Below are 25880 nucleotides of genomic sequence, written 5' to 3'. Positions count from 1 at the left end.
CCAGAGCAGCGAAGACTGAAGGCTCCGGCCGGAGCAGCGAAGGCCTGGGTGCCGGGTGCCGGAGGAAAACCGGTGCTGGCAGCTAGGGGAAGGGAAGGCCTATTGCACAAATCTCTTCGTGCAACAGGCCTCTAGTATAGTATAAGGGTCCAGTTTAGACTTACATGTCTATTTAATTGTCATGCTTTATTAGTTTCCTTCAGTCTGAAGGAGTTCCTTGGTCTTTTCTAGACTTTCATGGTTCTGATATTTTTGAAGATTAGAAGTTAGTTACTTTGTGGAATATTTTTTAACATTTGGGATTGTATGCTTCCTCATGATTACATTCAAATGATGCATCTTTGACCAAAATACCACAGAAATAATGATGTATTCTTATTGCACTCTCTCAGATGGCATACGATTTTGATTTGTGTCATTATTGATGATGCTCACTTTGATCACTTGGGTAAGGTGGTATCTGTCAGACTTCTCCCTGATTCTCCTTTGTTATTAGTAAGAATTTTGTGGAGTTGTATTTTGAAACCACATGAATATCTCATTCCTCATCACACTTTTTACCCTCCTTACCCCATTAGGCTTCTGACACTCAGCCCTGGGGCCTCTTCACCCCTTTTGGACTCTGTCTGAACTCTACAGTTCTCACAGCCCTATTGTAAAAGTATTATTATAACATCTTTGAAAATTACAAATAAGCCATAAATGTTTTACTCAGTGATTTATGTCATAGATCTGATTTTGAAAGTCTTTTTCCTTCTAGAACAGCGTTAAGTAATTTCTTCAGAAAATAATATAAATTAAGGATGTAGATAATCAGAATGGTTAGTTCAATAGTATACTCAGTTTGGCATTTTATAAGTGTTAATAAGTTACTTAGAAAATAATTGTGAGGTTTTTTTAAGTGTAAAGTAATACCCACTTGGAAAAATATATGATGTGCCCAGCTGGGCATGGCTCAGTGGCTAAGCGTCGACCTATGAACCAGGAGGTCAGGGTTCGATTTCTAGTCAGGGCACATGCCCAAGTTGCGGGCTGGCTCCCCAGTGGAAGGCGTGCAGGAAGCAGCCAATTGATGATTCTTTCTCATTGATGTTTCTCTCTCTTTATCCCTCTCCCTGTCCTCTCTGAAATAAATAAAAAGATATTTTTAAAAAAGAAATATATGATGTATATATTAAAATGATTGTGGAGCTAAGTTAGTTTTCTTTTTTAAAAAATGTAATACTTAATGTTATTGCAAAATAGTGTAGTAGACTAGCACCTTCACATGATGACATTTTTTTTATTTCGAATAACATCTTTTCTTATTTTATTTTTTCCATCACCATTTTTAAAATATTTTACTTTTGATAATGACTCATTTCTGACAGTCTCAGAGATACAACATGTTCCTGTAAATAATTATATAAGTTATAATTATAAACACAAATAGTTGTATAAGTTAGTTTTCTTATTCCCCAAGTTGATACAATTTATGCTGTTGTATATTATTTAATAATTATTTTAGGATACTAGATTGTTTTAGAAAAACAATAAAAAAAAATACATTCAGGAAGAAGTGATATGACTAAGTAAATATGGTGTGTGATAGCAAATTGACTTAAACTTAGAAAATTTTGTTAAAACAGAGCATCACCTACCAGTTATTCTTGGACTTTATAACCTTTTGGAAACCAAATATCCAGTAGACCTGCAGCCAGTACATTTTTCCAGTGAAGATGCCAAGTATGATGACTGTCAAGCCTGAAGTGTTTTTAACAGAGTGAATGCTGCCTCTCTTCAGTGCAGAACTATGTTGGCACAGTGGAGGTGCCAGACATTTTGTTTTAGAATGTCTAATGTGAAACCATAGCCTTTGGATCCACCAGCTTATTTAGAGAGTTAATAAGAGATGGAAGAGTAAGGCAATTAGTTCCCAAACCATTTGCAAGGACTCTTTGAAAGTTTAAAAACAAAAAACAAAAAACAAAACTCTTGTGTTCTAAAGTAGCTTTGCATTTAAAGTAAAAAAAAAAAAAAAAAAAAAAAAAAAAGCTAGATCCCATTTTAAAATTAAGATACAAATATTCATAAATGGATTTTTTAGTATTATAGTGTTTTCATATTATATCAGGGAGCATTCATTATTTGAATAACACCTGTGCTGAGCATTAATTCACTTTCTGTTAAGATTTTAAGCATTCCCAACACAAAGTATCATCTTTATACCACAATATTTCCATTTAGCTACTTGCTTGACAATTGAACAGAAACATCGTATTTACAGAGCCTCTCCCCGTTTTTATTGTTCATCTCCACATGTAGTTAAGTCTGTAGTATAGGTATGTACAGCTTTTATTTATTTTGTTACCTGAAAGTAAATAAAATAGTCTTCTGAGAAGTCATAAAGTAAATGGGCTCTCTCACAATTTTGGTCTTTACTTTTGAACATTGAATACTGTCAGGTCAACAATGGTGAGTGTGGAGGGGTGTGGGGGATATAATTTACAGAGTTCTTTTTAACATCATTTTATTTAAGCCTTATAGTAACTCTGTAAGGTTATGTACTATCCACGTATAACTTTAATTTTTATTGTATTTATTGATTTGATTTGATTTTTCCCCCAAATATTTTTATTGATTTCAGAGAGGAATGGAGAGGGAGAAAGAGTCAGAATCAATACTGAGAGAGAATCACTGATTGGCTGCCTCCTGCACAATCCCCACTGGGGATTCAGCCTGCAACCCCAGGCATGTGCCCTGACCAGGAATCAAACCATGATATCTCCTGGTTCATAGGTCGATGATCAACCACTGAGCCATGCTGGCCAGGCTAGATTATATATTTAGTGAAAAGAATATTCCTAAAACCATTGTCAGGCCAACTTATTTCTACTCCTCTGTCTTATCTCCATGTCTCCCCATCAAAGGAAACCACTATCCTAAACTTTATGTTTATCATTACCTTGTTTTATCCCATGTGTTTTTCATTTTTTACTATTATTCGAACCTCAAATTCTTTTTTTTTTCATTTTCATTTTCTTTTTTTAAAAAAATTAAATCTTTATTGTTCAGATTATTACAGTTGTTCCTCTTTTTTCCCCCCATAGCTCCCCTCCACCCGGTTCCCACCCCACCCTCTGCCCTTACCCCCCCCCCCCCACTGTCCTCATCCATAGGTGTACGATTTTTGTCCAGTCTCTTCCCACACCCCCCACACCCCTTTCCCCCCCGAGAATAGTCAGTCCACTCCCTTTCTATGTCCCTGATTCTATTATATTCACCAGTTTATTCTGTTCATCAGATTATTTATTCACTTGATTTTTAGATTCACTTGTTGATAGATGTGTATTTGTTGTTCATAATTTGTATCTTTACCTTTTTCTTCTTCTTCCTCTTCTTAAAGGATACCTTTCAGCATTTCATACAATACTGGTTTGGTGGTGATGAACTCCTTTAGCTTTTTCTTATCTGTGAAGCTCTTTATCTGACCTTCAATTCTGAATGATAGCTTTGCTGGATAAAGTAATCTTGGTTGTAGGTTCTTGGTATTCATCACTTTGAATATTTCTTGCCACTCCCTTCTGGCCTGCATAGTTTCTGTTGAGAAATCAGCTGACAGTCATATGGGTACTCCCTTGTAGGTAACTGACTGTTTTTCTCTTGCTGCTTTTAAGATCCTCTCTTTGTCTTTTGCTCTTGGCATTTTAATTATGATGTGTCTTGGTGTGGTCCTCTTTGGATTCCTTTTGTTTGGGGTTCTCTGCGCTTCCTGGACTTGTAAGTCTATTTCTTTCACCAGGTAGGGGAAGTTTTCTGTCATTATTTCTTCAAATAGGTTTTCAATATCTTGCTCTCTCTCTTCTTCTGGCACCCCCATAATTTGGATGTTGGTATGCTTGAAGTTGTCCCAGAGGCTCCTTACACTATCTTCATATTTTTGGATTCTTTTTTCTTTTTGTTTTTCTGGTTGGGTGATTTTTCCTTCCTCGTATTTCAAATCTTTGACTTGATTCTTGCGATCCTCTAGTCTGCTGTTGGAACTCTGCATAAAATCCTTTATTTCAGTCAGTGTATGCTTAATTTCTAGTTGGTCCTTTTTCATATCCTCGAGGGTCTCACTAGATTTCTTGAGGGTCTCACTAAATTTATCAGCGGTTTCTAGAAAATTCTTGAAAAACCTTATAACCGTGGCTTTGAACTCTATATCCAGTAGTTTGCTTTCCTCCATTTCTGTCATTTGCGACCTGTTTCTTTGTCTCCGCATTTTTTATGCTTCCCTGTGTTGATAGGGTGGCTTTCTGTGCTAGGTGTCCTATAGGGCCCAGTGGCTCAGCCTCCCCAATTACCTGAGGTGGACACTCTTGGTGCACCCCTTTGTGCACAGTCTTGTTGTAGTTAAGCCTTGATTGTTGTAGGTATCACTGGGAGGAATTGGCTCTTGGATCTCTAAGGAGGTGCTAATTTAGCCTCTGCCTGAGGCTACCCAGCAGGAGCTATGGAGAGATCTGCAGATTCCTCTTCTTTGTTTGGGGTTTGGAGGTGCCCAGATGAGGCCCAGCTGTGAAGTAGTGCAAGCTGCTGTGGGGCCTTGGGCCTTCTTTTAGATGTTCTGGGTCTCTCTGACCCAGCTGCAGTTTGTTAGGTAATTTTAGATTGCAAAGGGCCAGGCCATTCATATGCAAAGCCTCTGCGCACAACTTGGGTGGGGCGGGGTCTCAGGGAATCAACAGGGCGGAGCAAACAGCTATGGCTGATCCTCAGCCCTTCCCTAAGAGGCCCCGGGTCTCATTGTCCCGGTAATCGCTGCAGGCACCTCTGAGAGAAAGCTGCCCTCGAGTTCCGTCTGCTGCCAGACAGTCCAGTTTCTCCCTGTATGAGTCTGGGTCCCCAGAGACTAGCCCGGAACTGGAGTCCAGGGCCGTCGGGAGTTTGTGTCTCCCTCCCAATTGAAAAAGACAACTGTGTCCTCAGTTGCCAGCCTTTTCCACGTGCGCCTCCGTACCTCTGCACTTTACTTCCGCACCTCCTCTGAGTCTCAGTGTGCTTTTCTCTTGCCTTCTAGTTGTAGAGTTTCCACTCAGCCAGCCTTCCTGTGGTTCTGGATGATGTCCATTTTGTCTTTTAGTTGTATTTTTGAAGTGGTTGTGTGAGGCAGCAATTTCCGATGTTTACCTATGCCGCCATCTTGGTTTCCTCTCAAATTCTTTATTGGTAAAATCTACCTCACAGAATTATCTTGAAATTGACTTAATGAACTTTGCATAAATGCCTGCCACCTGACCCCAAATGCTTAATAAATGGCAGTTATAATTATATTTATTAATGTTGTTACTTTTATGAGAACATGAAAAGCATGCTTTTCTTCCTTCAATGTTTTCTTTGTTTTATCTCCCTGACTCTTCTGGGGGAAAGTGAGGGAACATGCATGGCATGGGGGTTTGAAGTCTTTTTCTCTTTTCCTGGAACTGAACAATATGTAACATGAAGCAGTAGAGGATGGGAATTGGGTGACCAGCAATTAGGGAACAGAGTTCCCTAATGAGAAGTGGGGCTGGAAATCTGTACTATTAAGTTACTTATTTTTTCCTTCTTTTTCACTGCCTTGTGCCCTCAAAGTTCTGTTAACTTTGAGCTTGATGCAGCATAGTGAGACTCTCACCCCCTCATAACCAGTGTTGACGAATAAAGGACCAAATTGACCCAGAAATAATCAGTGACATAAATTAATCAATTAGAGCTTACTGATGAGCAAACAAATAAGCCAGCCAGTCAGCCCATTTTTACACTGTTCACCTTCCCACCCAACATTGGTAAGTATTAAGTTTGCTTTCAATATCTGAAAATGGTTTCATTCCTCCATTTTTTCCTTCTCCCTAATTGCCCTGGGCTCTGCACTATTATCCCAACATTAGGCAAATTCTTGTTCTTCTGAGTTATTCCCCCTTTTTGCCTAATTTATTTTATCATACACTTATGTTAATAACTTATGTTAGTAAGAGTTGTTTATTATAGCACACTTGCCCTGATTCTACTATATGCATATTTAAGCAGTTGTATTGGGATTTTGGTCAACTAAAATTCATGATGAACCATTAAGTTAATTGAACATTATTATTGCACAGATTATTAGCAACATTAATAGAAAAAATATATAAGACAAAAGTTAATCAGTCCTGGCAAACTGATGACAGAGTTCCTTAGAAAACAAAAGTAAAATCATTTCTAAATTTTTAAAAAATTTATTTTATTGTTGAAAGTATTACAGATATCCCCCTTTCCCCCCATTGCCCCCCTCTACCCTACTGTCCCCCCTCCCCCAGGCCTTCACCACACTATTTTCTGTTTCCATGGGTTATGCATGTAAGTTCTTTGGTTGATCTCTCCCCACCCACCCCGCCTTCTCTCTGAGATTCATCAGTCTGTTCCTTGCTTCTATGTCTCTGGATCTCTTTTGTTCATCAGTTTATTTTGTTCATTAGATTCCACATATGATACTTGTCTTTCTCTCACTGGCTTATTTGCTTAGCATAATACTCTCCAGGCCCCTCCATGCTGTCTCAAAGGGTAAGAGATCCTTCTTTTCTACTGCTGCATAATATTCCATGATGTAGATGCACCACAGCTTTTTTTTTACCCACTCATGTACTAATGGACACTGGGGCTGTTTCTAGATCTTAGCTATTGTAAATTGAGCTGCTATGAACATATGGGTGCATACATTCTTTCTGACTGGTGTTTTGGGATTCTTAGGATATATTCCTAGAAGTGGGATCACTAGGTCAAATGGCAGTTCCTTTTTTTTTTTTTTTTTTTTTGAGGAAACTCCATACTGTTTTCCTTAGTGGCTGTACCTGTCTGCATTCCCACTAGCAGTGTACTAGGGTTCCCTTTTCTCCACATCCTCTCCAGACATCCTCGCCAGCACTTGTCATTTGTTGATTTGTTGATAGTAGCCATTCTGACAGATATGAGGTGATACCTCATTGTTGTTGTTTTAATTTGCATACTCTGTGATGATCAGTAACTTAGAGCATTTTTTTTTGTATGTGTCTTGACCATCTGTATGACGACTTTGGAGAAGTGTCTATTTAGGTCCTTTGCCCATTTATTTTTATTGGATTGTTTGTCCTTTTGTTAGGTTGTATGAGTTCCTTATATATTTTGGAAATTAACCCCTTATCAGATGTATCATTGGCAAATATGTTCTCCTCTACAGTGAGCTCCCTTTTCATATTTTTAAAAATATTTTTATTGATTTCAGAGAGGAAGCGAGAGAGAGAGAGAGAGAGAGAGAGAGAGAGAGAAAGAAAGAGAGAGAAACATCGATGAGATAGAATCATTGATCGGTTGCCTCCTTCAAGCCCCACACTGGGGACCAAGCCCGCAACCCGAACATGTGCCCTTGACCGGAATCGAACCTGGGACCCTTTAGTCTGCAGGCTGACGCTCTATCCATTGAGCCAAACTGGCTAGAGCCTCCCTTTTCATTTTGTTGTTGGTTTCTTTTGCTGTGCAGAAGCTTTTTATTTTGATGTAGTCCCATTTTCTCCTTAGTTTCCTTTGCCCTAGGAGATGTATTGGCGAACATATTGCTATGAGAGATGTCTGAGATTTTGCTGCCTGTGGTTTCTTCTAGGATTTTTATGCCTTCATGACTTACAGTTAAGTCTTTTATCCATTTTGAGTTTATTCTTGTGTATGGTGTAAGTTGGTGGCCTAGTTTCATTTTCTTTTGCATGTACCTGTCCAATTTTCCCAACACCATTTATTGAAGAGACTGTCTTTACTCCATTGTATGCTCTTGCTTCCTTTGTCAAATATTAATTGAGCATAATGGCTTGGGTTGATTTCTGAGTTCTCTGTTCTGTTTCATTGATCTATATGCCTGTTCTTGTGCCAGTACTAGGCTGTTTTGATTACAGTGGCTTAGTAGTATAACTTGATATCTGCTATTGTGATCTCTCCTTGGTTTTCTTTCTCAAGATTGCTGCAACTACTTGGGGTCTTTTTTGGTTCCATATACATTTTTGTAGATTTTGTTCTAGATCTGTAAATGGCCAGTGCACGTCATGGCAGCTCCTGCGTTGAGTGTCTGCTCCCTTGTGGTCAGTGCGCGTCATAGCTACCAGTCAGATGGACACTTAGCATATTAGCCTTTTATATATATTGAAGATAGAAGATAGATAGGATTATACATACTCCACATCCTTTCCAGCACTTGTCGTTGGGTGAATTGTTGATGGCAGCCATTCTGACAGGTATAAGGTGATGCCTATATTTGAAAGATAGAAATAATTTACTTAAGGCTTTTAGCAACATTTTAACAAACTGAAACTTTTCAGTTAGAGCATATTATAGTTAGGCAGATGTCGAATTTGCCAAATGTTTTAAAGATGTAAATTACAAGTTAGGTAATAGAGTTTTTTAAGAAACTTTTAAATTGATTCTTTTTTTAATCCTTTTTTTTTTTAAGAATATGTTTTTATTAATTTGAGAGAAGGGGCGGGGGGGAGAAAGAGAGAAAGGGATATCAATTGGTTGCATCCTTTACGTACCCCGACCAGCGATGGAACCTGCAAACTAGGTATGTGCTCTGATCAGGAATAGAATCCTCAACCTTTTCGGTTTATGGGACGATGCTCCAAACGAGCCACTGGCCAAGGCTAAATTGATTCCTTACTGTAAATGAAGATCATTTAATAGTATGACTTCTAATTTTAGCTTCCTTCACAACATTCTTCCTTATCCCTATCCACATCAAAGTTAACATACATACATTAATGGTTAACTGGCAGGATCAAAGTATTTATGAATTCAGTAATCACTTAACGAAAAGTATTGTTTGTTACCAAGGCCAAAATGTCTTATTTGGTTACCTGTGGTATTTTAATCACTCATATAAATAATTAATAACCTTCTTTAATTGTTGGAATGTTAGGTTTCATGGAATATTAGGTAAGTCCCTTAACTTCTGTGCCTTGGTTCTTTGGAAACTGGGCATATGATTCTAATTGGTTTTTTGAGGTTCTTCCAACATTGATTCTACTATCTTTAGAGGATATGTTGGGAAATCTTTCTGTCCCAAAATGATACAATAATAATTATAAAGTAATTTATTAAACAGTAGATATAAATTTAATTTTATGAATAATTAGAGTATTATAAAATACATTGTAAAGAAATAATATTCTTGCCTGGCCGGTTTGGCTCAGTTGGTTGAGCATCATCCTATGCGCCTAGAGGTCATTGGTTTGATTCCCAGTCAGGGCACATGCCCAGGTTGCTAACTCGATCCCCAGTAGGGGGTGTGCAGGAGGCAGCTTATGGTTCTCTCTCATCGATTTTCCTCTCTCTCCTTCTCCCTTCCCCCCTCTCTCTCTCTCTCTCTCTCTCTCTCATAAATAGAAACGGGGTAGGGTGGGTTAGAAGAAGTAAATGGGGGGTGGGAACGGGGGACAGATATAATAATTTCAATAATAAGGATTAAAAAAATAAAATCAATAAAAACATCTTTAGAAAAAAATACGTTTGGCTCAGTGCAAGAGCATTGGCCCATGGACTGAAAGGTCCTGGGTTTCATTCCTGTCAAGGGCACATATCTCTGTTGCAGGCTCGATCCCTGGCCCGGAGCATGTGCGAGAGGTAACCAATTGATATGTCTGCCTCACATCGATGTTTCTCTCTTTCTGTGTCTCCCCCTCCCTTCCATTCTCTCTAAAAATCAATGGGAAACTATCCTCACGTGAGGATTAAAAGAAAAAAAGAAAGAATATTCTTTAATCTTGGATATAAAAGTAATCATAATCTAATATAGGCAATACTGCTTTCTGATTTAAGAGTATTATATATTTGTACCTTTCTAAAGTTGGAGATTTCTCAGAGTAAGAAGTATTTCCTTGAGCCATGTCATTCATTTTTTTAGCTTCATTAGGAAGGAAAAATGCATTATGATAGCAAATTAAAATATTTGCTAAAGCCCTAACCAGTTTGACTCAGTGGATAGAGTGTCAGCCTGCGGACTGAAGGGTCCCCAGGTTCTATTCTGGTCAAGGGCGCGTACCTTGGTTGCGGGCACATCCCCAGTAGGGAGTGTGCAGGAGGCAGCTGATCGATGCTTCTCTCTCATTGATGTTTTTAACTCTCTATCTCTCTCCCTTCCTCTCTGTAAAAAATCGATAAAATATATATTTTTAAAAATATTTGCTAAAAAGTGCTATGTAAAAGAGCAGCACTAGACTAATGGTCTAATTGGAGAAGGCATCTTGAAACTAATATACTATCTAATATAGCTATCTCAATATATGAAAGTTGGTAGTTACACTCATTATTATACAAAGAGATATTGGAACATCTTGGGTTATTTGACATTCTATTCTCTCTAGTTTTATGCAGCTTTAAAATTTCATAACTTTTCTCAAGACCATCTTTAGCATAAAGGATAAAACCAAGAAGAAAACAGGGGGTAGAACTAATGGAAAAATTATTCTTCAGTTCAATAATATTATATAATAAAAGAAAAATATTTGCTAGTAATTTTTTACGACAGTAATTTTATGGAGTTGTATGTGTTTGTATGTGTATGTAAATATTAGTATGTAAATAATACAGTTCTCATGTGTGAAAGACATATTTGTGCTCAGTTATTAGGTTGACTTACACTCTTTTCAAAATATTTTCTCCCCGCCCCCCCCTACAGAATCTGTCTATGATCTTCTCCCAAAGGAGTTACAGTTACCTCCATCTAGAGAAACAACTGTAGCATCAATGAGTCAAACAAGTGGTGGTGAGGCAGGCTCGCCTCCTCCAGCTGTAGTTGCTGCTGGTATGCATTTCATTTTACTTTATTAAAGAAAACTAGGGTATAATCTGGCCAACATGAACAGTGCTGGTAAAGTTTATATAAAAAAGAGTGTGATTTGAGGCTTTGTTTTAGGAGGTTTTAAAATTTTTCAATATAATTTTATTGATATAATTATTATTTCTTAAAATTTCACATTGGCACATTTATTAGTGCCATTTCCTAGAATGGACCTTGTGTTCAATTATGGAAATGAGTTTTGTTGACTGCACATAAGAAGATTAAATACCAAGCCATGGATGGAACATTACATTTGTTAAATTATATTTTAAAATTATTTTTTTAATTTACTTTAAAAAAAGGAAAAAATACTTTACTTTGTATAATCTGAAAAAGGACTCAAGCACTTAAGTCTCTTTTCTGTTTGTAACACATTACTGTAACCTGTTTCCTACATTTGAAAACATATGGCTTTATAGTTATTTTAAATTCAGTTGAAAGTAATGGAAGATTTGAATGTAATATTTATATAAAGTCATTTTTATATCAATTTAAAATGTGGAAATTAATGTTTAAAAGTTTATCAAACCTATTTTTACTCAGCTCTCAAATCATACACTTTATAATTATATAATCAGATTATATAAAGCTGGTTCAAATTTTGATCAAATTAGAATAAAAATAAGACAAGCTAACAGATAAAAGTCTTGATTAGTCATAAATTAATATGAATGCTTTAAAAAAATTAGATTGCCCAACTGTGTTTTTTTTGTTGTTGTTGGGTTTATAGACTGCTAAGTGTGGTTTGTTTAAAAAAAGGAAAAATATTACAGACTCTGAAGTTTTATCTGTCCTACTCATTAGAGGTTTCTTGTCAAATATGATACCTCTCACCTTTTCAAGTGGTTCTTAAAGTCCATCAGAACATTATTTTCAGTAAATTCTTTTTGTTTCAAAAGAACAGTGAAGCGAAAGGTTGTTATTTAAATGAGGGTATTGGTACTATAGTAGAACTTCAGATATTTTTCTTGTATGTGTTAACTTATGTACCATTAGCCTTGTGTATCAATCTTTCCCCTTAGTTGTACAGTGCAGTTTGCTGCTTTCCTAGTTGAGGGCCAGAAAACATGGCAAATTTATCAGCCCTGCTCACTGTTCATGTGTTGCCAGACATTTCTAACAGATACTGTGGATTTAATTGTGAACGTTTTAGTAATGAAATTGGTGAGATGACCTGGTTTCACTTTATATCCACTGGGTTCTAAAATGTCCCTGAATATCTTTTCTGGAATTTAAAGTTTAAACTAGTTTAAAATTTATATAAGACAATGAAATATGAAAAAATAGTTTTTAATGAAATATTTCACTTTAAGTCCACAGGTAGATATTGACTAACTGATTTCTTTTGTATCTTTTGAGGTTGTTTTTTAAAGATATGTTGAATCTGAATAGAACTAAAAGTCTGTTTCTTCTGTGCTTTTAAACATGAGTTGACAGTAGATCCAGTTCCTTTTAAAAGCTGAAAAAATGTTAATTAGGATTTGGAAAAGAACAACATTGCCTTTTAAACAATATCAAACTGAATTTCAGAAGTTTTATATATAAATATTGAAAGTTCTTGAATTTGGGTCACTAATGGAATGTTGATCTTTTCTTCCCCCTCTGTCCCTCTCTCCACATATTTGAGAAAATCCTTTCCAGATAAATTAGATTGAAAGCTATTAGTTGAAAAATCCTGAAAATAAGAGAATTAACTCAGGAAGTATTCTGAAGTAATACATTTTTATTAGATTGAGAAGTTATTAAGTTTTTAATGATGGTGAAGAGAGTAAGGACGTAACCTTGACAGTTTTCTTATATTCACACACAGAAAGTTTCTGTGATCTAAAACCAAGTCATTTGTAATTTTTAAAACATAAATTTAGTTTTAGTAACCAACGTAGTCTTATTCTAGGATTCTAATGTCTTATTGGTAGAATAAAGTCTTTGTCATATAACATTATAGATAAGAGAGTTTAAATTACAAAATAATTATTGTAGGAAATCAATTTGTATATATTATTGAACTTGCCTTTTATATTTGACCTAATAATATCCTCAGTGACATAACTGTCAAAGAGAGAGATTTAGAGTAAATTACCAGTTACTCAGTATTTTCTGGCCAAAATACTAAATTTCTTGGGAAAGGCACATTAATTTAGACTTCTGTGAGTTTTATTTTTTAATCTATAGCATTTGCTGTTTAAGTATGAAATGCATAAAAATGATGACTCTTGATGTAGTTAATTCTTCAGAGTTTTGAAGGAGCCGGATTGGCTGCTATCAGTTATGAGGGCCTGGTGGGAACAGACTTCTAGTTCTGCCATAAAGGTTTGTGTTTTGCAAGTTTTAAATCAATTTTGAAATTTAGAGGCTGGGCATGTAGGTGTTCATGTACATTCTTTATTATTTAATTATTAAAATGTGTTTCTCACATTCACCAAACTAGATATTTTTCCTTTACGTATTACTGAAGGAATGAGTAAACATGGTGCTGCTAATCCACAATCCAGAATATTGGATAAAAGTGTCTCTCAAATCTTTTTTTGCCTCTACACTAGTTCCACTTTTACATGCTCCCAACAATAACATCTTTTATCCGGTAAGTCCCAGGGGTTGAGAGTGGGGGAAAGAGGACTTACTTTTCCTCCATAAGTCCTCCCCTCTGCATGGGATCAGGTGTCAGAATTTGGGAGGTGTAGTGGAGAGCCACCAGTCTGAAATTTGTACTTCTCACCATTTTTTTAAAGACCTCTGTTTTTGTCCCTCCAAACAGATTGTTAAGAGTTTGAAGTTCAATATGTGAATTAATAAAAGTTTTAGAAATACAGACTTTATGAATATAGTATTATTGTAGATTCTCAGTAGTTAAGAGAGAGGCCATTCTTCTAATACAAAAAAAGTTATCCAAATGAATTGATGCTATTTTTTGGTAAAATTAATCGAGAAGAAATGTAAATTGTGAAAGTATTCTTGTGTGTGTGTGTGTGTGTGTGTGTGAGATTCCTATAGTATAAAGAACTAAAATTAAGTATTTAGGAGAAATAAATCAGTTACACCAGAATTTGGGGTTTTTGAAAAGAGATGTGGCAGGTATTTTTCTTAAATAACAGCTGTATTGAGATATAGTACATATACCAATTAAAAGTATTTTAATCTACTTATATGTTTATAGTTTTTATCCTTACATTCACTTAATTTGTGTAAAATAGAAAGTCTTTGACAGAAGTTGACAATCAACTTTGATCATCTAGAGAAATTAAGTTATTTTCTTGTTCTACACTTTATTTGTCTTCATTTTGGGATATAACATAAAATATGATTTTGCTAAGGTAACTGTTTCTTTAAAATTGTTTTATTTTAATTGGAAATGAATTAATCAAACCACACATTTTATAATTTAATTTTATATCTTAAGAAATATCTAGTTAGTAATTCTTTTGTTATTTTCATAAAGTTATTATTTTACTTTTAATAATTATATATATGTACTCTTTTTACAAGTAATATATTCTAAGTGCACTAATAGTTTGTAGCAATTTTAACATGTGTAGGTATATACACTCATAAATCATGTACAGTACAAATCTCTGTTGAATATTTCCACCAATTGGATCACTGGAGATGTTTAGCATTTTAATTTAAATTAATAACTTTACATGGAGTGATCCATATAATAAACTTTCCTGCTAAAAGAGATTTATTACATGGTGCTTTGAATTCTATGACCAGCAATTAATAAATCTCAAATACCTAACAGATATTTTCTATACTGAAAGAACTTAATTGAGTGCTATTTACACTGTAGGAGAACATGCTAAAGAACTAAATGAATGTTCTGTAATCAAAGAACAGCTATGCTTTAATTCATTTCAGACATCTTAATCGCCTAAATTAAAATTTTAGGAATTTCTAAAGTATCCATAACAGCAAAGCTGTACAAAAATTGAGGTGAAAAAAATATAAGTTGTCATTTTTTAGTTCTTACTGTGTGATAGGAATTATATCATGCAACTTGCATATTATCATATCTCAATCTTTCCAAGCACCTGCTCTTCTTATTGGGTTCTAAGTTCTTTTCTCTTTGCCATTGTTCTTTAGATAATTTAACATTGTGTTCTCTAACTTCAATTAAGGAAACACAAGATCCTGGAAGGCAGTGTGTAGGATATTGAGTTGAAAAAACTATACCCCTTCTCTGCAAGTTTCAGGATCTACAAAATGGGAATATGCTTTCTAGAAGAGTATTAATTTTTAAAAGAAGTGATTCACCACAGCAGGATTATATAGCCTTTTGAATTTATTATAATTTAGATTTTCTTGAATTAACTTAATTTGAGGAGTAAATTACCCTGTGATTTCTCTCCTGGGTTAATAGGTTAGCATATTTCAGAATTTTGGCCATTTATGTAGTATACTATTCCTAAAATTACATCCAAAGCCTATTGACAAGAAAGGTAATCCACCTATGTAACCTATGTTGTGAGCTAAAATCTTAGTTATTCCATATGGCCATTTCTACTTTTTCTAGAAAACAACCATTTCCAGAAGAAAGTCAGATCCTAGTTACAAACATGTTGCAATTAGGTTTAAAAATTCTGTCTTTTTACTAAAATTACATAGTAAATCTAAATACATACATTTATAGGTATGGAAATATCTATGTATGTGTAAATTTATGCTAACATCTGACTTATTAGGATGAAAAGCATAAGCAAACTTAAGTCATAACAGTTAATTGAGAAACAACTACCGTTTCAGGAGACTATCCATATTATAAATTTTAATTAACAAAAAGTACATTTTCCCTTTTTATTGTTCTCAATTTTTAGCAATAACTTATAAAAATTGAGATTTATTCAGTCTCAGAATAAGCACATTTTTATACTACCTGAGTCTATAGAATAACATTTTAAAACTGTTCACAGATTCTCAACTATTCAAAGGCAAGTGCATATATAAAATTGACACAATATCTTATTTTTATGTGTTTTATACGATTTTACATCATTAATGAACAGAAGTGGGCTTATCTTTTATATCACAAATAATATTGATAATATCAGAAGAAAAAGTATTGTCATAACTTGGCGATTTTCAACCTTTTTCATCTCGTTGCAGATATAAACTAATTACTAAAATTCTGCGGCACACCAAAAATATATTTTTGCCAATCTGACAAAACATAAGTATAATTTTCATTGATTTATAGAAAAATAATAATATTAATAGTAATTACCTACCCTTTTTTGCTCCAAAGTGACTTTTGAAAGTATCAGGTGCCTATACTTGTGTATAAGGATTTCTGGTACCAAGAATTAACCAATCAGACACAGCCTTATTATGCAACATGACCAGTAAAATGCAACTCTATTATATGACCTATGTATTTATGGTTGAAGACAAGGCATTAATGGCTATTGTTGTGTTGGCTCTTGTCTTGTTTTTTTTTTGACAATCTAAGGGAAAAGAGGTCAGTGCCTGACTAAATAGAAATCACATGTTTTAAAAATTCTTAGGGCACACCGGTTGAAAATCACTGCCATAACTAATTGTTTTGTAACAATTAGTTGTATAAATAATACTAATAAAGTTGTATAAATAACACCCCAGCTGGGACAGGAGTGAAGGGAATATATTAGGATCTGAAACAACAAAAAGTTTTTGTGACTTTTTTTCTCTTAAAATAAAATCATGCATAGTAAAATTGTTAGCATTTGTTAAATATGAACAGAGGGTACATTGGTGTTTAGTTTTAAATATTTCATAATTTAAAAAAACACCTGGTTTGATTTAGGTATTACATGTGTCCTTGTCAGAAAATAAAAAAATTAAAAAACAAACAAACAAACAAAACACCTGGTGGCAGTTGAGTAACATAGTCAAAATGGCCAGTGCTCTTTAAATGTAACAAAGGTGTGGCATACCTAAAGTAGATACATGATGACTTTTTCCCCCGTAAGCCAAGTATATTTTCATTGGCAGTGTTCTTTAGCCCACTGACGTAAAATTCATTCTTCCCCTATCACTCCTTCATAACAAGGTATTGTCAATGAAATTAAATCAGAAAATGAGTGAGAAAGCACCACAACATGCCTGATCCATACGGCCACATTCTAGATTGAAAAAACAACAACACATACCCACATATTATAGTTTTAGTTTTATTTGTGTTTTGAACATATGAAATAAAATTAGTGTGGGCAAAGATCTTATTTTTATAATACTAGAGGCCAGGTTCACGAAATTCGTGCACGAGTAGGTCCCAAGACCTGGCTGGTGATCAGGGCTGATCGGGGCCTTTCAGCTGCCGGCCAGGGCCTCCCTTTCCCAGTTGCTGGCTGCCAGCCAGGGCCTTCCTTCATTCTGCGCCACCCCCTGGTAGTCAGCGCACATCACAGCGAGCGATCAGTCTCCCTGTCAAACTCCCGTGGGACAATTTGCATTTTAGGCTTTTATATGTAGAAGGTTTTCTTTAACCTTATTTTGCTTCTTTCTTTCCATTCTCACCCAGTCTGTTTTTTTTTTACCTTATTTTGAAGTTTTGCATATCAGTCAAGATATAGCCACACACATGGACATGGGATATATTTTCTGACTTATTCTTTTACATTGACACTCTCTCAATGGGAACCTTTGTATGTAAAAGGAACATTGATAGAGGATGAGTCATAGAGAAAAAAGTTCCCAAAAAGATGATTCTGTAAAGTTGACTAAGAGTCCTTCCTAGAATTCTTTTCCCACTTTTTTTAATGAAATAATAAATTTGATCAGTTATCAAAACTTCTGGTAGAGCATTTTATGACATCTGTTTTTTTGCCTACACAATTTATTTTGTCAACATTTGGATCTAATTCACACTGTAATCTAGACTCAGTTGTAAAACCTGATTGGTTAATAAAATTAGAAGATTTTAGTAATATAAATACTGTTTTCTTTTCCCTTTTTGGTCACCTCTAAAAAAAGAAATGTAAACACATTGAACTAGTGTTGGCAGGAATACCTTTATTATTTACAAACTTTTAAAATGCACTATATGATAAAACATTAAAATGATCTTCAAATAGTATCCCTCAGAACTTTTTCCAGTTTTTATTTGTTTAATGTAGTGATAATCTTTGTTTTGTCTTAAAATAACAATACCTTCCAGATGGTACAAAGTTGTCCCTTTTTTTTAACTTGTACTTCCTAAGGTCTTTGACAATGTAATAAATTTAGTTATTAGCTAGAATAATTATTTATATAACTTGTATAAATATTGTGATTTATTCAGTTTCTGATTAAATAAGCACATTTCATATTACCTGCCTCTATGGAATAGCATTCTAAAACTGTTCAGAGATTCTTAATCATTCTGTTCAAAGATTCTTAATCATTCTTTTGTTTTTCAGTAATTTGAGGTAGAGGATTCTTTCTGGGCTTTAGTCTTTTCACCCAATGTTAACCAGTGATGTTACTTAAATCACCAGATGATAGAAAACATCTTTCAGTCCCAGTAGGAGGGGATTTAAAAACCAAATTCTATAATGTGTACCTAATATATATTTTACATTGTGCTTAGCTACTTTGACAAAAGATATATTTAAAACATTGCTCTAAATGTCAGGACACTTAAAATATTTGTAAGCATTTTTCAGGAAAATGTCTTTAATAAATATTCTGTGAATATATTAATGATACTGACAAAATAAAAATAATTATTTTAGGAGAATTCAGGTTAAAATGGGAGAGTATTTACCAGTATTATGTCATATTAGAACCCTGACTGGCAGTTTGATGGATTGGGGAAGAAAAAAATGATCTCAAATAAATCAGTAACAAACTTTTCACCTTCAGCAATAGTGCTAATTATTTTTTAAAATAGAGTTTCCAGACTCAGACATGTGATGCACAGAAGCATATCTAATTTAAAAGTGTAAATTGGTAACCTTTTTGAGGGGGAATGTGAAAGTATGTGGAAGTTGACCTTAGGGATGAAAAGATTCTTTTGCTGCTAAAATATAAATACTTCTTATTGTTTGAGTGTATCCTCTAACACTCTTTAAGGGAATTTAGGTGAAGGTACAGAGTAAAAACACCCGTGTGAGAGAACATTCTGGATTATGGATTAGATTGCATTAGTAAACAGGAGAACAATTTGGTGAATATGAGTAAACAAAAATTCTGGGTAAGAAATTTCACCATTTGCATTTATTTGGATGTGAAAAAATTAATGTTTTTAAACATTTGTTTTAAAACATTGCTTATTGTAGCATGTAAGCTTATGTTGGGTGGAAAAAGTACAAATGGGAAATTGAAATGTTTTAAACATATAAACTAAATAATCGATCCTAAAATTTTTGGTTTTGTTTTTTTGGGGGGTTTTTGGTAAAGTAATCTGGATTGCTTATTTTATATGCTGGGATGCTAGTTGTTTTTTCTATTAATACACTTAACTTGCATTCTAGCTTCGCCATTCAGAGACAGGCATCGTGTGGTGGGTTGTGTGACAGTGTCTGTCAATAGTGAAGACAAATAGTGCCAGAGACACTTAACCCATCCAATCTCACCCAGGGTATAGGTCGGTTTTCAGACTTACTCATAAGTCTGTCTTTCTTTCTTCCTTCCTTTCTTCCTTCCTTCCTTCCTTTTTTTTTTGTTTGTTGTTTTTTTTCTTCTAAATAGTGGATTGATACTGATTGAAACGAAAATATTTGGTAAAGTTTTAAACTTTACATTAATACTATAAGGAAAAGAAGAAAAGTAGAAAACGAAGGTTGGCATGTAAGGTGTTGACAAAGCAGGTTTGCAGCCACTTTGTGTGTCCTAGATTTTTCAATTCTTGGCAACATGAATGTTGGCCTTATATTTTTTTCCTCTCAATATCTTTCTTTTTTTATGTGAAAATATATCCTTGTTATCTGGTGACTTTCATCAAACAAGATAGATTTTAAATCTGAAGGTATTGTTACCAATAAGAAAAATGAAATACTTAAAAACAATAACTAAGGTTGAACAGTAAATGTTTTAGACCAGAAATTGTTTGTAAACATCCTGTGTTGTTTTTTATGATCATTTTCCTCTGTTCCACTATTGGTTCACTTAACACACTTGTAAATTTTATGGCTTTTGGTTTAATGGCTTTCTTAAGAAACTTGACTGATTTTTGCACTAATTTTGAAAAGCTATAAAATATATGTGCTTATTTAAATGCTAGGGAACACATTTTTATCTTGGGAGCTTAGTTAAATGTAAATTCTTTCATATACTTTAAATCTGTAAAAGATATTTGTTTCTTCTGAGGATTTTAAAGAATGTTTCTAATTTCAAAGCTTTCTAGAAAAAGTTTAATTAGTTCCATATAAAACATCATTTATTTTTTATGATATTTTCAGCATTGAAATGATATGGTAATTAAAATAATTTCTAGTTCAACAAATCTAGAACCAATAGTTTTTAATTTTAAAATATTGTTTAAAATTAATAAGCACCCTGTCAGTCACTGGTGACTGACACTATACTTTCCGTCCTGAAGACAAAACAGGCTGGGCTCTTAGCATGTTAGGTAAGGAGTATATAAAATCTATGTGGGTTTCTATATGGGGTACTATTTTAAAATCTATTATCATCCTTGTAACCAAATTAATAGTACTTGCAATCATCTGGGTTATCCATGCAGATATTATCTACCACTCTTTTTATCCCAATTACTTTGAATATTCATAGTAAACCTTAATTATTCCATCTTCTTAAAAGAAGCCATATATTCAACTTAAGTTGACCATCATTACTGGCATTTTATCTAGTAATTGGCTAATCAATAATATAATTATTAAAACATGATAACTATGATGCTTTCCTTCATTTATAAATTTTAGAGTTAATCTATTCTTTTGAGATTATAAATTTACATTAGTAAATTGTAGATATGGTATATTGGTTTTCCCTTTAGTTTGCTGTGCTGTCTGTGGTCACAGGTAATACTGTGGAAAAATAAAATTCTTCTGGGTTCAAAGATAACTTTTTCATAAAAGAAAAATATGAATAAATATTTACACATTAAGTGAAAGAATAAGTTTAAGAAAAAATTTAAGCAAAACTTCCATCTTTATGAAGAATTGGTAAGGGATTTAAAGAACAAATAAAAGTATAAAGTTATAAATCAGAAATACATTATAACTACTCTGCTCATTGAAAAATAAAAGCAGTTACTAAAACATTTTTATGTTGGAGTTTTTGTATTTTAAAATGCAGCAATTAAACAGTCTCTGTATTTCTAATAAATACAAATAGAGACTCAAAACCAAAAAAAAAAAAAAGTGAGGAAAGTAGTTAGCATATTTTGTTTATAAAAACTTATAAATGAAAAAGAATATATAGATGAGGATTGCATTAGCATTTTTATTCTATAGAATGTCAAGTTGTTTCTTGATATCTATAATAATAAAAGCATAATATGCTAGTTAGACCAGATGGCCGAATAGCAGAACAACCATCTAGATGACCTTCTGGACAACCTTCCGGACAAAGCCGGGTGCCACGGCTGTGAGGGCCGAGCCACTTGCACAAATTTTGAGCATCGGGCCTCTAGTATATATATTTTTTTAATATATTTTTATTGATTTGAGAGAGAGAGGAAGGGAGAGGGGAGAGAAACTTCCATCAGCTGCCTCCTGAATGCCCCATACTGGGGATTGAGCCCACAACCCCGGACATGTGCTCTGACTGGGAATCCAGCTGGTGACCTTTCCGTGCATGGGGCAACATTCAGCCACTGAGCCACACCAGCCAGGGCTGTTTCTTAATGCTATGGCTGTTTCTTAATGCTATGGTGACCTTAAGTTACATTTATAATATTTCCAGGTATGTTTTTTAGTGCTTTTCTGGGGATGTTGAGAAATGACAAACTAGAGTTTAGAAATCTAATATGTTCTTGATATTATTTTTATCATTTATTTGTAATAGATAATATTAAGGATTTTTATTCTTAGTAAATTTATAGGTTAGTACACAAGTAGGTAATTTAGCTAATGTATAGTTTCAAGAAAGAAAGTTATTAGAGCACTCTTTATAGAAATAGCAAGTAGTTACCTCTGAACTCTTAAGTTTCTTCTAAACCAGTGGTTCTCAACCTTGGCTGCACATTAGAATCACCTGGGAATCTTTTTAAAATCCTGATTTCTGGGCCTCATCCTCCGGAAATTCTGTTTCTTTGTTACTAATGTTGTGGCCCCACCCCATAACAAAGAAACAGAATTTCTGGAGGATGAGGCCCATAAATCAGGATTTTAAAAAGATTCCCAGGTGATTCTAATGTGAAGCCAAGGTTGAGAACCACTGTTCTAAACCTTTCCCCACTATATATATAGTCTAGTTTTAGTTAGTAAATCTTTTTTTAAATAAACCTGATGTGTCTATTGTGAACATATTGGTACATTTATTTGCCAATTTAACTTTACTATAACTCAGCACCCATATCAAATATTAGCTTCCCATAAATTAATTTAATAACAAATAACATGCAAGACACTATGTTAGGTATTGGGAGAGTCTAAGATAAATATATTGCCCATGCTCTCAAAGGGCTCATAGTTCTTATACTCCACCATCTAACTTGGCATTATTAATGCACTTTGGTGATGTCTTGCTAACCAGAATATAATATCTTCATGTGAAAGATTTTATACACCACTATAATCATCATCAGAGCAACAGTGATAATATGATAAAGAGTTTTATAGTTTTATTTGTTACAGTCTTAAAATGAGTAGAATTTTTATTATTTAGGGTCAAACTGAGGTAGGCTTTAAAAAGTAATGCTATCTATTTTTAAATTAAAGAATGCTTACTACTGTCTCTTGACAGAACTTATGTTTTCAGTTTTCTATTTTTGTGCTAATGAATTTTTTTATTTAATAACTATATCCAGGAAACTGCAGGTAAAATAAAAAAATTGTGCGTTAGGTGTCTAAGAAAAATGTATGGGATATTTTAATTTATTGAGAGTATGAAATCACAGTTTGGCATACCTGTCCTGGAACAGACATTTATGTATGATTTTATCAATTTGGTTTTATAACCATGTTTGTTTTGATAAGATTTGCAAGATAAATTCATATAGCATATCAAAGAGCAATGGTTGGTTATATCTTGCAGATTAAAGTTATAATAACTTGCTTTTGAGTTCATAATTGTTTTTCACCTGTACTTTCCATCTGTCAAGGACAGGGATCCCCGCGATGGTCATATTCTGCATTCTCGTGTGCATGGTACTTAGATTCAAAAAGTGTGGGTTGGGGAAAGCTCCTTATAGAAAGACAGATTCACAGCATTCATGCTGCATGCTTTATGTGATTCACTGCAAATATTGCATGCTGTATACTTGTATTTCTCTGAAAATGAAGAACATAGGCTCATACACACATAAAAATTTAGTTTCATTTTTGCCAATAGTTGGAACAGATAGAGGAATGTTAGACATAATACCTTTTCTATTTTTTCTAAAATGAATTCTGTTGTATTTTTCAAAAAAACTTGTTATTTAAACCCAAAGTGGCTACAAATCAGCTCCTAAACTGTCACTGACATTAGCATCTAGATTTTGTAGTTTTTACATATCTTTTAAAATATTTATTTACTAAGAAAAGATTGCATTAATGCATGATACAAAATTGATAAATTTTTCTTTAAATTGGAATGCAGTTTAAAATGACTGAATTTTCCAATTTCAGCTACTGAATTTGACAAGGATACAAACTGGAAAATGGAACTGGTATCATCTAATTGCTTTAAGGTTTTGATTTATGGTAGTTGGGAATAATCTCCGTGTGGCATTATGTAGATCACATTGTTAATGTTAATATTTATTACTATGCTGTTTAACCTTTAAAGTAATGAATACTATGACTGAATTCAGTTCTTTCGAATGATTTAAGTGTTTTCGTACATGTTTTCATTTTAAAAATAGATCTTTGTCAGGTGGCTTTTGATTATCTAACCATTGGCATTCTTACATTTCATTTGTTATTACAATTCCAATAACTGCATATCACAGTTTTAAGTCTCATCATTCCATTTTAAAATAGTGGCATACTTGGCTATCGATAAAACTTAACTTTACATTTAAACATATCTTTAATTGTCTGCCATGTTACCTATTTTTATTGTGTATACAATTATAAACCTTCCCACATATTATACAAGATGAAATGGTATTTGTAAGATTTTAGGACTGACAACATCCAACCCTAATATTATCAGTGTGCCTCTGAGGTTATGCTATTAAGGATTTAAAGTAGTATTATTTTCCAATGAGCTCTTCTGCCAGTTGCCACATATTTTGAAAAGATCTACTTAAATCTTTTTTTCTAAGCATAATAGATAAATGGTCTTATTAAAAAAAACCTTTTTTATAGGAACCAATTCATTAAGTGGGCCCTTAAAGAGAGAGGAAATGGATAGTGGTAACCAGTTGCTGAGTGTAATCAAGTACTTTATATAAGAAATCCATCCAATAATCTGTCCTTACTCTGCTTTTCATTCCGCCATTTAAGACGGATTTTGATTTTAGAGATTATGGTTTTGAACTACCACTTCCAACTTCTTAAGACCCTCACCAGTGGTTAACTTACTTATCTCCTACAACCTGGCATGTTCCAAATCAAACCTTTTTCAGTTTTATTCTTCTAGATTATAGTGACAATAATCATAGTGACAGAGTGACGGTACCAGTTCCATTTTGCCTCCAATTCAGTTGATTAAATATTTTTCTCTTTATTTTTTATTTTATAATTGATATCTGGAATAATCAGCAGCTCTTTTCTCATTTATTTTCTCATATTTTTATTCCAGGATTTGCCTCTGAAGCAGGGAGTGTCTGCATTAAAAATGACCTGTAGTTCTCTGCTTCATAGGTTAGAGACTTATTTTAATATTTTGTGGCTAAGCACAGTCCCACTTTTCAAATTCTGTAATAAATTATTTAATTGGCATTGAATGTGGACCACAAGCATATATTTTATATTGGGGTTTTCTTTATTATTTTAAATGATTAAAATTCAACCGAACATCCAGCTGAGGCAATAAAAGCTTTATTCTTGCTTTACAGCTTAAAACATTAAATTAGATTTTTTGAAAAATCAATTTAGCACAAGTAAAATAATTCTATTTGGGCATTTTTTTAAAAAATGCATTTCTTAGGCCTTCTATTGCTTGAAGCATTGATATTCTAAAACTTAACCAAATTCCAACTATTCATTTTGGGGAAAAACAATCAGTTCACAAATCACATTTTCAATGGGACTGCTAGCCAGCATAGGTGAAAACATGTATAGTGTATTTACTCTTAAATTGTACACTGCAGATGCTTCTTCAGCTCCCTCCTCTTCCTCCATGGGCGGTGCTTGCAGCTCCTTTACCACCTCTTCCAGCCCTACCATTTATTCTACCTCAGTCACCGACAGCAAGGCTATGCAAGTGGAGAGCTGCTCCTCAGCCTTGGGGGTAAGTAACAGAGGGGTAAGTGAAAAGCAGTTAACCAGTAACACAGTCCAGCAGCATCCATCAACACCGAAGAGGCACACAGTCTTGTACATCTCACCACCACCTGAGGACTTGCTGGATAACAGTCGGATGTCCTGCCAGGATGAGGGGTGTGGATTGGAATCTGAGCAGAGCTGCAGTATGTGGATGGAGGATTCCCCCTCCAACTTCAGTAACATGAGCACCAGTTCCTACAATGATAATACTGAGGTACCTCGTAAATCACGAAAACGAAATCCAAAGCAGAGGCCGGGGGTCAAACGACGAGATTGTGAAGAATCTAATATGGATATATTTGATGCCGACAGTGCCAAAGCACCTCATTATGTGCTTTCTCAGCTTACCACGGACAACAAAGGCAACTCAAAAGCAGGAAATGGGTTGGTATTCACATTTTTTTTAAAGTTCTATCACCATTATGCAAAACAACAACAACAAAATCATTCCCCACTTTTCTTAATTGCTTAACTCAAGTATGCATCTGAAGCAAAGATACTAATTTTATCATTGAAATACCTGAAAATTTTAACTTAAAATTGCC

General features: G+C 34.1%; 1 protein-coding gene across 9 annotated transcripts in view; it reads left to right on the top strand.

Annotated features, from left to right (window-relative positions):
* Positions 1–25880, top strand: part of NFAT5 (nuclear factor of activated T cells 5) — a 118500-nt gene that overhangs the window by 39000 nt on the left and 53620 nt on the right. For 7 of the 9 annotated variants that reach the window (XM_070398213.1, XM_070398217.1, XM_070398216.1 and 4 more), the window contains 2 exons: positions 10679–10804; positions 25161–25719. In XM_070398213.1, the coding sequence (XP_070254314.1) occupies positions 10679–10804; positions 25161–25719 (685 nt within the window). Of the gene's footprint in view, positions 1–10678; positions 10805–12997; positions 13151–24649; positions 24712–25160; positions 25720–25880 lie in introns of those variants that run through there. The other 2 variants (XM_070398219.1, XM_070398220.1) reach the window with 2 other exon arrangements.

Source organism: Myotis yumanensis, unplaced genomic scaffold (genome assembly GCF_028538775.1).
Source record: "Myotis yumanensis isolate MYYU_CA2020_CCGP unplaced genomic scaffold, mMyoYum1.0.hap1 SCAF_18, whole genome shotgun sequence".
Lineage (NCBI taxonomy): Eukaryota > Metazoa > Chordata > Mammalia > Chiroptera > Vespertilionidae > Myotis > Myotis yumanensis.
Note: the sequence above shows the minus strand (reverse complement) of the source record. Positions and strands in the feature narration are given on the sequence as shown.